Here is an 11739-nt window from a genome sequence, read left to right as displayed (position 1 = left end):
AAATGAGCCAGCTCGACGTGATGCAGGAGTACTGTACACCAAGTGCAAGGTGTGAGAAAGCGGCCTCTGCTATTAGCAGCAATGGAAGAGGCATCGAGGGAAATCTGACCTTGAACTGGAAAATTTTAGGGGAGAGAGATTTCCATGAAATATTTTAAACAGGTTGCCTCAACAGGAGAGCACACTTTTATTGCTGCCACCTCTAAACCGATCTGCCAGCGCTTCGGGAAACTTCTTCCTTACGGGAAACTCCTCCCTGTGCCTGCCCCAGTGCCCGGTTCAGCGGCGGCCGGACCGGCCCTGGCTCATGTGGGGCAGGCGGGGCGGGAGGCGGGCGGAGCGGAGCAGACCGGCCGGGCCGTGCCGAGCCGAGCGGGCCCAGAGCGCAGCGCCCGCGGAGGCTGCGCTGGGGCGGGAGCCGCGCTGCTCGCCGCGCCGGGCCCTGCATGCCGGGAGCCATGGCCGGGGAGCTGCTCTCCTTCCGCGCCTTCCTCGACGGCCGCCCCGCAGGCTGCGAGTACGGCTACGGGCACGGGGACGGGCTCCGGGCGCTGCGGGACCGCGAGTTCCCCCGGCTGCGAGGTACTGCGGCCGGGCGGGCGGGCTTGGGGCGGGCCGGGGGCGGGGAGGCCCGGGCGGGAGGGAGCGCTCTGGTACGAGGGAGCGGCGGCAGGGGCGGGGACGCTGTCAGCAAGTGCTGGGCTCCTCAGCTCGCTGCGGTGGTTTCTGCGGCACGGGGAGGAGACAAGAGGCAGCTCTCGCTCTCCTCCTTCACCTCCCTGTCGTCCCTGTCCTTCTCCCTCCGGCACAAAGGCCTCAAAGGTGCCGTGGATTCAGTAACAGGATTTCGATATGAAGAGCGGGGTTGGGAGGTGAAGGAGAGACATTATAATAGTACATCAACCCATTTCTAGTCACAGCTTATAGTTAGACAGGTGTTTGTGAACTACTTTTACTCTTATAGGTTACTATCCCCCCAGCATTAAACATCCTTGTTCATACTACTTCAAAGATAATCGTGATGGTTATATGATTATATGACAGTAATTTGTCTGGTTTTAAGAAGTATCAATGCTTATTGTGATGGTGTTCGCAGGGGTCTTAGGATGAGGGAAGAGATGAGAATGTTGACTCCATGTTTCAGAAGGCTTGATTAATTCTTTTATGATATATTTTATATTAAAACTATACTAAAAGAATAGAAGGAAGGATTTAATCAGAAGGCTAGCTAAGAATAGAAAAAGAAATGATAACAAAGGCTTGTGACTGACCGAGACAGTCCGGACAGCTGGACTGTGACTGGCCATTAATTAGAAACAACCACATGATCCACCTGTTGCATTCCACAGCAGCAGATAATTATTGTTTACATTTTGTTCCTGAGGCCTCTCAGTTTCTCAGGAGAAAAAATCCTAAGGAAAGGATTTTTCATAAAAGATGTCTGTGACAGCTTATGGTATTGGCACTTCAAAAATCTTACGACAAAAAGCCCCAGGTAGAGAGTGGAGTAACTAGCATCAGTTTGGATGCCCTATAATTGTTATTTAGGCCACTCTTTCTCTTGACAGGTTTGTGTTGCTGTTCTTTTTATTTTTGTAATTTCACTGAATTTTGGTGATTGGATCCAGGAGTGGGCTTTCTCATGCACAGGTGTTTAGATTGAATGGAGGTATACTTGGCTTCTAGAGGAATGTGAAAAAAACTTCAGCAGCACTTTAAAGAACTTGAAGATTTAGTAAGTCAGTGTCACAGTGTATTATTATATGTAGTAGTTACATCAGTGAAAGTTTGAACACCAGAAGTTGCTTCTCCAAAATTTAGGCGTAAATTCTGAAAAGTGGCTATTTTGTTACTGAAATATTGTTTAGGCCTTTAAGCAGATGAGTTTTTAAAACTCCCGAGAATCAGGCTCATTTCTCAGAGGCACCCCAGTTTTGAAATAAAGTGTATCTGTTAATGAATAATGTCTGGTGGGTTAGTCTGGTTCCCAAAGGGAGGTTACTGCAAAGGCAGAGCATTAGGAATTTTTCTCCATTTGAAAATGGTTTTGCTAATGTAGTCTTCTGAGTTGTGCAGCCTGCTGAAATAAGATGTAGATAACTTAGTATATTTCGATAACTTAGTGTATTTCGAGAAAGAGATGAACGAATACAGGGTATAAAATAGAATCTTCAGTTATGTTAGCTAATTGAAACTACATAATCATGTGATCACCTACGGTAAGGTGACCTAGGTTGCAAATTCCTTCTGATTTCCCCCTTGGAATTTTAACATGTTATCCAATCAATGAATTGTCATCCATTCATCTTGCAAGCTTGTCACCTCTGTGAGGAAACTCCCGGTCTGTGAGGAAATGTAACTGATTGCTGTGCATGCATGTGGTGTCCTGTCTGGGACTTCTTGGATGAAAAACAGTGACACATTTCTGGTCAGGAACTGGTGCCTTCAAATGATCCCAGCAGTGCCAAATGAAAGGTTCTTAGCCCAGATTCCTAGGCTAAGTGTCCCCTGCCTAAGACATCTCTTGGTCTCAAAGCTGACTAATTGGACTAGTCCAGGACAGACTCCAGGAACTCACGGACAGCAGAGCAGTGTGGACAAGAAGCATGCTGCTTTTATTTATTTATTGGCCTCCTTTTATTTAGCCGTGTATCCCCACTTGCCTGAGGTCTCAACACACTGATGTTGATGTAATGAAAAGTCTTCTAAAGCTCTTGATTTTGTTGTCTTGCAGAAACAAGGCAAAGGGTGACTAATGTACAGGTTGGTGGCAGCAATAGTAAATAAAGGAATCTTCTCTAAGTGACTTACAAAAATTAGCATTTAGCTGCTCAGCATTTTCAGTGGCCTGCCAAAACATGCAGGTTGCAGGATGAGGTAGAAGTTTTACATCTCTGGTGGCCTTGGATCAACGCTTTGGGTAAGTCCTGACTGTACAAAAAGTGATTCATTTTATGAACTTCTACCTATTCATGGTGTTGGTCTCTGCTCTGTGTCTCCCTACTGCACAAAGCTGCTGTAGTTTTGTCCTTTTAGTAAAGAGCAATCTTAACTAGTTCCACTGGGCAAAAGAGAACATGTGCTATTTTAGGGAGTTAACAGGAATCATAGAATCATAGAATGGTTTGAGTTGAAAGGGACCTTAAAGATCATCTAGTTCCAACCCCCTGCCATGGACAGGGATACCTTCCACTCGACCAGGTCACTCAAAGCCCCACCCAGGCTGGCACTGAACACCTCCAGGGATGGGGAGTCCACAACATCTCCAGGCAACCTGTTTCAGTCCCTCACTCCCCTTATAGTAAAGAGTTTCTTCCAAACAGCTAATCTAAACCTTCTCTCTTCCAGTTTGAATCCATTCCTCCTTGTTCTGTGAGCACAAGCCTTTGTCCTAACAGTACATGCCCTCTCCACCCCTCCTGTAATGCTCCTTTAGGTACTGGAAGAGGCTACAAGGTCTCCCGGGGGCCTTCTCTTCTCCAGGCTGAACAGCCTCACTCTCTCAGCCTGTTCCCTGTTTATTTGGTGCATGCCTTAAAGATCTTTTGTTCATTAAAGCTGGTTAAAATCCAGATTTTTCTGCTCATGTTTTGTGTGAACAGAATTATTTGAGTCCCCTTCTAGATACCCATGAATTAAACCTAATGTTTGATTTAGGAATTGTCATATTTTATGAGCCTCATGTGGTAATAATTATTGCATATCAATGTATTCACTTTTTCCTGATTACTAATATTTTGTGGCATCCACTAATGACATACTGTGCAAATGCTGTTCTCTAGGGAAGGCAGAAATCTTTTCTGTGTTACAGACTATTTCTTACATGGTGCTGGTACTTGTGTTGTAGCTTTAGTATGAATAGCTGCACAGGTGCCTGTTGAGCAGAAGATGCAACAGATGTCTGGAGGGAGCACCAGCTTAGCTACCAGGCATACTGTGAAGCCAGCATTTCTCAAAGGTGGTCCACCTGTGGTTGTATCAAGTCTTGGGGAGTTTCACTCTTAGCTCCATCAGAAGGAAAGTAAGGTTCATACTCAGTGTGTTGGGGATTTCCCCTTCAGGTTTTGTGAAGAGATAAAAAGAACTACTTTACTTCCTTAAATCAGCAGGGGTCTGTCTGTTTTGGCACAGAAGACTTACATTTTCCCTTTTAAGCCAAAGTTTATCTTTGCTTCTGTAATTCAAAGGCTGTTAGCTGATGACTAGAGCAGCCCTTTCTAAAAATATATGTGGAATCTGTGAAACAGATCACTGTTTCACAGGCAGCAGTGTATGTGCAATATGTGACCTTGACTTTAATCTTGTGAGCAGTATACCCTTATCTGCAGTGTAGGATTTTAAATTGTGCTTTAGAAAAGGATAAAGAAATCAGCAGGAGTTTATAGGTTCTGTTGTTAAGTAATGGGGATGAATATGCTTCTGTGATGTTTATCATAGCAAGGAAAATACCAGCTTCAGTTTGTATCATGGTTTTAAAAAAGAAAAAGCTGACATGTGATTTGGACACAGCATTTAATCACAAGATACCTTTCCATTTTAAGTTATGTGCCAGTATTCTTGTCCAATATAGCTGTGGTAGTTCAGTGGGAGCTTTCCAAGAGCACTAAGCAGTGGATATCCATCCTCCAAATAAAAAACAGGATGTAATAGGAATCAGGTATTATTTAAGGGCTACTGGCTATTTAAAGATAGTCTTTAGGTGAGCTTGAGATGGACTGTCCCATTTAATGTCAAATTGGCCACTGCCCTGTACTTCAACATCATTCCTTACCTTAGTAATATGAACATTTGTGATATGTATGATTACATACAACTGACAATAATAATGAAATTTGTCTGTTAAACAAAAAGGAAAGGCAGACTGAGCTTTGAGTAACAGAATTGGTCTTTGTTTCTTTGAGACTCAAATAATGTCCCATGAACTGATCACCTATATGAAGGCTTATTGTACTATTCAGTTAAGGAATAGCTGGGTTTGGGATCTGACCTTACACAAAAATAAGTCTTTTTTTACTCATATTGCTGGTACTTATTTGTGTGGTGACTTTTACTCTTGAGTACAAGAATGTGAAAAGCAGATCTCTGTGTGCTGCAGTTAAGTCCTCAGCAGCTCGGTTAGCAAAGTTCATCTCTGTCCTCAGAGAACAGAAAAGTCTGTTTTGTCACCTTTAGGGTAATCTAGGGGTTTTTTTGGGTGAACTTCAGAAGTAAGAAATACACTCTGGTGTGTCAACTCAGAGTAATTTTGTTGATAGGTAGCTGATGCTCACACTTTATGAAACTTGTGAAGATGAGTGGACTGTGAGCCTCAAGAGTCGTGCTCACTTCTTGATTGCAAATGTAGGCTTGCCTTGTCAACCACAAATTCTACCAGTCTTGTGCCTGAGGCTTTTTCTTTATTTTGGGAAAAAAAAAGAACATCTTTTGCATCCTAAAAATCCTAAAATTACTTCTTTTGGGGGGGTTGGTTTGCTTGTTTGTTTTGCTTTTTGTAAGACCATTCTGTTCAATCTGGTAGCTATCTTCTACATGTGTATGTGTTACTCTGCTGATTTCTTAACTATTAATAATTTTTATCTGTGGATGAATCTTTTCCTTTTAATCTCAGTTTTTTTCTTATTCTTGAAGACTAAGTGACTGAGTTTTCAGCAAACCTTTGAGTTCTTTGAGCAGTTTTGGGCTTTGACCAAGGAGGCAAATTTGATCTTATTCTGTAAAAGCCAGTTTGATAGTGAGGGATAAGTTTATTCTAATTAATTTTTGTTTGAAGACTATCATAAACCAGAAACAAGGCATGTGCCATTTTATGGTCAGGTGCAGTGCTTACTGTGAGTTCCCTGAAACACACCCACCCATTGCTGGCCAGAGTTGAGACAGCATCTCCAGAAAGGACAAATTATTTCTCCCACATACAGATACTGGCATATGTTAGTGTTAATCCAGTGCTTGCCTCTCCCACACAAAGGCAGCAAAAGCAATATGTAGGGAAGGATGAGGCTGCTTTTTGTAGCCTAGAAGAGATGCTAGTTGTGCTGGAGAAAAAGTCTGAATTTCCTTATCTCTAGCTCATCCTGAACAGAGAGAAAATCTTCTAAACCTTTCCATTTGATGTTTAAAGCTAAGAGCTCCTCTTTCTACCACTGTTGAGCCCTTTCACTCTCCTCAGTGGCTGTGAGATCTCTGGTAACCTGCTCTTGTTCTCTGTAGCCTCTCCACCAGAATATGATTTGATTTTGTGAAGTGCCTATTTGTTTTTATTTGGAAGGGAAAAGAAAGCAAAAAAATTATCAAAGGGAGCTGCTGTTGGACAGTCTGAATTGCTAGAAGGCATCTGGGAAGATATGTTCAGTGGGTGAAGAATGTATTGTGAAAAGAAGCTGTAGTATGGGAAGTGTAACTGCACAACTAATGACAATTTCTTTGTAAAAATAAAAATATGTATGCTCATGTAAAGCCTTAACGCTTCCTGGTGATTTCAGGTCAGCAGCAGTTATCTGTATAAGCTCTTATCTAAAGAACTGCTATCAAAGAGGAAACGTGTTGACCATAAAGCGTGTTTATTCCCAAATGCCGTAACAATAGCTGTGTGTTAGTTTCAGATGTTTTCCTCTGCCTACACAGAAGTAACAAGGTGTGTTAAGGAATACCTTACATTGCATTTCAGGGTTCATAGCATGGTCTACTCTGTGCAGGACTGATCTTTCAGTTGCTGTTAATGATGGACATAGCTCTAAATGAAGAGTAGTCAATGATATTGTCATTGTAATATTTCAGCATGAAAAACAGTTTTAATTACTTTGAAGTTTAGTCAGTGGAAAAAAAAAGAAATGTGGAGCAGGAAAGCAAAGTCCCAAACTCTATAAACTTGATACAGGTGACATGAACTCCAAATATTCAGTGGTATTTTAGAAATAAATAGTTAATTGGTTGAGACTAGATTCTTTACAAGAATGAATAATTATATATAGACATGAGATTTTTTTAACGTCAATATGTAGATGTGAAAAAATATTAGATTTGGGAAGATAATTTATGGAACTCCATAGATGCTGCAGGGTATCAGCTACCCATTTTCTAAAAAGTTGCACTTTTAATTAAAAGATACATTATCTTCTAAATTAATGCCTGTACAAGATGTATATTAGTATTTGAAAGTATTGAAACAGGCAGACGTTCTACTTAGAAGAGCACAAGATACTTTTTATCTCTTACTTAAAAATTGGAAAATACTAGTGTCTTTTTCCTACAAAATACTACGTCAGTGGTGCTTTCTGCTGTAGGCACACAGTTTGTGGTGATTGGGAGTAGGGCTGCGGTGGAGCCTCATCCCCACTGGGCTGCAGCTGTGCAGGACAGGTGAGCAGCCTTGAAGGTAATAGGACATGGAGTGCTGAGGTGTGCTGACCAATCACCAAAGGGCACAGAGGGCACACAGGTGTAAGGCATGTAAGATGAAGGGTATAAAAGGTTGGATTGAAGAGCAATAAAGGACTGCAGATGCTTGAAGTCTTCTTTGGTGTTGGTTGTGCCTCTCCTGTTTGTACCGGCACCTTTCTTCCTTCTGTTGCCTTTGCATCCTCTTAAATTCTTCTGTTTGTCCTCTTGGGTTCTTGTGATGTTGCTATATGTGAGATGTGTATTGATTTCTTCCCAACCCATTTCTATATGTTTCCATGTGATCATGGATTTTTTTTTCAGTGTTAAATATAAGATTATTAATTAAAGAGTGTGTTTATGTATATGCTTCCAGCAGAAGTGATCTGCTTCTGGCATTCTGCACTTATACTGGAATTTCTTCTTCCAAATCAGAACCTGGAATCTGATGCCCTTGAAATTTCCATTAGATGTTAGGGTAGGAATTCCCATTTCTGCACTGCTTGTTAGAATTCAGGGGTGTTCCCTGTGTAAGGACAAACAGACAAATGGAGAGGTGAGAGGTCAGCTTTTGTTGATCAGCTTGATTCATTGCATGCCTGGTATCAGAGAGATGCTGCAGAGGCATTCCTTGGATGTGAAGACACTGTCATTGAACTTAGGAAAGCCACACTGCAGAACACTGCATAGTAAAAAGCAGTGATATGAGATTGATAAATGTGTAGACAGCCCAATATGTTTGGAGAATGGGATGGCAGTAGGATGCCTAACTCTGAGAGGATATTTAGGAAGTAGGATGAGCATCCAAATGCCTCAGGCTTTTTATAACTCATGGTTCTTGGCCCAAGCAATCAATGCAGATGTTTTACTTTGTGTGACACTAAAGTACTTTGAAGGTGAGGTTTCTTTTGTTGTTTTTTTTTTTTTTTGCTTACTGAACTTGAAAAGGGGACTGAAACAAAATAAAATTCTTTTAAAGAATATGTTAGCTTGGGGTTGGTATAATTATATTTTTTTCTGAAGTTAATCATGCTATTAATGTTACCACATCTGCATATTGAGAACAACTGACTGGTTTCTGTCACAATTAGGAAAAGGGTGGTGTCAAGACTGAAGGGGTGGGACAGTGAGGTCAGAGTTACAGAGAAACAGGCATAGTAGGGCAGGGAGGTGTAAAGACAGGACACAAAGCATTTAAAAGTCAGACTTAATTAGTTTAATTGCTAGTGAGTCAAATTGTTAGGCTCCTGCCAGTATTTTTATCAGCCCAGATAGATCCTATGCCTTTGTGCTCTTTGCCCCTTCACCTTCTGCTCTGCTGTAGAGAAGTGATGGTCTCTGAGATGCCTGCAGTGGGGATGTGACCCCAGCTAGGCAGCTCTTGAGAGAGTGGCATGCAGGAAGGTGCAAAGTTGCTCTTTTTTCCCCCCAGTATGTGAAATACATGTATTAAGCTGGGAGGCAAGGCTTACTCCTCGACAGTCTTTTATTTCTCCTCGCTTTCAGCATTGTCCTGACTCACTCATGGTTCCTTGTAGCAGCCATGGGAATATGGCTTTCACATGAGAAGTAAGAAACAGATCTTTCTGTGCTTATTCAGATTAGTCCCTGGAGCACCAGGATCTAAAATGCTTTTAAAAGAAAGCTAAGAGCATGACTGGACAGGGGTTTTGTCACGGTATTCCTAAAAAAGAGAGATGTGATCACAAGGATGTGATATTTTGGTGACATCGTTAGCTGTGAGGGATGATTATACAACTAAGCTTATTTCTTCTGCCAATGTGCAAAATAATGTTCCAAATTAAAATTTGGAAAGATGACAGGAAGCTTATTTGAAGAAATATTCATTAATTAAATTAATGGTGTGTGAATTAATTTCATTACTGCACAATTAAACACCAAATATCACTGTGTGTACCCCTTTGCAAACTTATGAACGGGTCAGGTGAAGTTACACAGTCATCAGAAAGTTTCTCCTCTAATTTCTTCCAGAGGAAGAAATTGAAGCCCAAGATTTTTCACATGTTTATGTTCATGTCATACAGCACATTAAAGATGTCAAATTCAGTAACTTGGAACTGATGATATCAGCAACGGGTTTCAGCATATGTTGCCTTTCTTTAAAAAAAAAGGAAGAAAAAACTTTGTACTGCTGTTGAGTAAAATACCCTCTTCATTTTCTGTGCATTTCCCAATTTATTGAGGAGTGTAGCTTATTAAATGTGTCTCTGAGTTGCATTTTTATTATTTGTATGCCTGCCTATAATTTATTTTAATGTTAAACAGTTAGAATTGTCTAAAAACAAAATGTTACTTGGCTGCTCTGGCAGAATGCAACTTTCTTTAAAACTGTCATCATCTTTGATTCATCACACACTAGGAAAATATTTCTTATATATTTAATCAATTTAGGCATGTGTAAGCCCAGTGAGCAGAGTGACATTTCTTTTCATAATACCTTCCCCAGTCTCAGCTGTGATGGACAATTTCCTTTGATAATGCACCTTGCCTTCTCATGAGACTGGATAAAAAAAGCTAAATGAAAGTGGATAGCTAGCAAGAATTCCCTATGTAGCAGACTGAATGGCCCAAAATGAAAGACTGCATGAAAAAGAACTTTTACCATCCACAGACATTGTGCTTTCTCCTCCCCACACACAAACTTGCTGGTAATGCTTAGCTGGGAAGCTGACCGAACTAATGTTCAGACAAAACTGTAGGTAGGTAATTGCACTCTGTTGTTGGTCATAGAATTTGTGTTCACAACAAATGAAGTGTTTGATGAATGAGTTAATTCCCGAAGAATTGGAATTGGCTGCTCAGGGAGGTGGCAGAGTCACCATCCTTGGAGGTGTTGAAGAAACGGCTGGATTGTGGCACAGTGCTGTGCTTCAGTTCACAAAGTGGGGATTGGTCACAGTTTGGAGTCAATGATCTTGGATGTCTTTTCCAACCTTAAAAATTCTATGGTTCTTTGATATCATGGAAGGTTGTCATGACGTGTAGCAATATGATAACGTTCCTGTTCTTACTTCCTTAGCATGGATATTTAGTGGCAGGTATAATGCTGCCAAGACAGCCTGATATCACAAATACAGGAGGACTCTTTGCCCTTCTAAAAAGGAGATCATTTAATACCAGTATAAGTGCATGAAAATATGTGTCATTTAAATTCATCAGAAGTGACTTGGAAGACTTGGACTACATAAGAAATAAGCTAAAAACCATGTAAGTTATGATTTAGGTAGCATGAAATTACATGCAAGAGACATTAAAATGCAAAAATAACCTTTAAGAGATAACTCAGAAAGTGTACTTTTAAGATAGACTGAGGAAATAAGCGTGTGACACCTCTGAACTGCACTGCAGCTCACTTTTTCTGGGGACAGAGCAGCTCACGTGACTGGGACCCACAAACTCCTTTCCATTTAGTTTTTTTCATTTCTGGTGTGACTGAGGTGCAAGTCCCTGACAGATTTTTTCTGGTAATGAAATGAAGCCCTATTTTTACAAATTGTTAATGTTTTGGTCAACATACCTTCTGTGAGTTGTCTTAGTATCACTCCAAACTCACCAAGATCAGAAATACCGAAGGGAGAAAACTGTGATAGTTGTAAAAGGAAAATCACTTGCTGTATATATTAAATATCCCCAAAACCAATCTTAAATTGCAAAGCTGGAGTCTTGGTGAGAATCAGTCTTCCCTTTTCCTTTTCCTTTTCCTTTCCCTTTGATATAGGTCTTCTTGAAATCAGAGCTATAAATCTGAGGGGTTTTTGATAAATGAGTTGTGTATTTCAGTAAAACTATTCAAAATCATGCTCAAGTGAAATTCTAAACTGGAATTTTATTAAAAAGTCATAGCACCAGCAGCTTTATCTGTCTTTTGTCCTTCAGGGTCACTTTCAGAGTAATAGGTTAACTTGTCTAATGATCAGAGCATTAATGATTTGTTTTTCTTCTGCAGAAAGAGTAAAGGTTCTGATTTTGGGTTACATGGAAATTTAGCTTTTCATCAATTAGAATAGCAGCTATTGATGTACTCAAACATAGCTAATGGCTCTATAGCATGGAGGAGACTACCATGCATTGAAGTGGTTCTCCTATAACAGAACACTGCAACTGTAATTCCAACAGTTAAGAAAGTCTATTCCTTGGGAAGCATCTTTTTTCCTTTCAGATACTAACAATTAAGATTTGTTGCTGTTAAATATTTTCCTTCCAAAGGGTTGATCAAGAGCTCGAGTCACTTCAGTTACATTCCTCAAAGCCTCTGTAAAAACCCTGAGCTGAAGAAAGGGGTAGGGCATGAAGAAGGGGGAATGGGGCAGATGTTTTCGTCAAAAAATAAGCTTTTAAAATGTT

At 40.7% G+C, this 11739-nt stretch overlaps 1 protein-coding gene across 1 annotated transcript in view; it reads left to right on the top strand.

The window, feature by feature from the left end:
- The first annotated feature begins 363 nt into the window (after positions 1–363).
- MOCOS (molybdenum cofactor sulfurase) overlaps positions 364–11739 on the top strand; it is a 208403-nt gene continuing 197027 nt past the window's right edge. The window contains exon 1 of the mRNA XM_054644346.2: positions 364–582. Coding sequence (XP_054500321.2) covers positions 447–582 — 136 coding nt within the window. The 5' untranslated portion in view covers positions 364–446. The remainder of the gene's footprint in view (positions 583–11739) is intronic.

This window comes from Agelaius phoeniceus, chromosome 1 (assembly GCF_051311805.1).
Source record: "Agelaius phoeniceus isolate bAgePho1 chromosome 1, bAgePho1.hap1, whole genome shotgun sequence".
NCBI classification, from domain to species: Eukaryota; Metazoa; Chordata; class Aves; order Passeriformes; family Icteridae; genus Agelaius; species Agelaius phoeniceus.
Note: the sequence above shows the minus strand (reverse complement) of the source record. Positions and strands in the feature narration are given on the sequence as shown.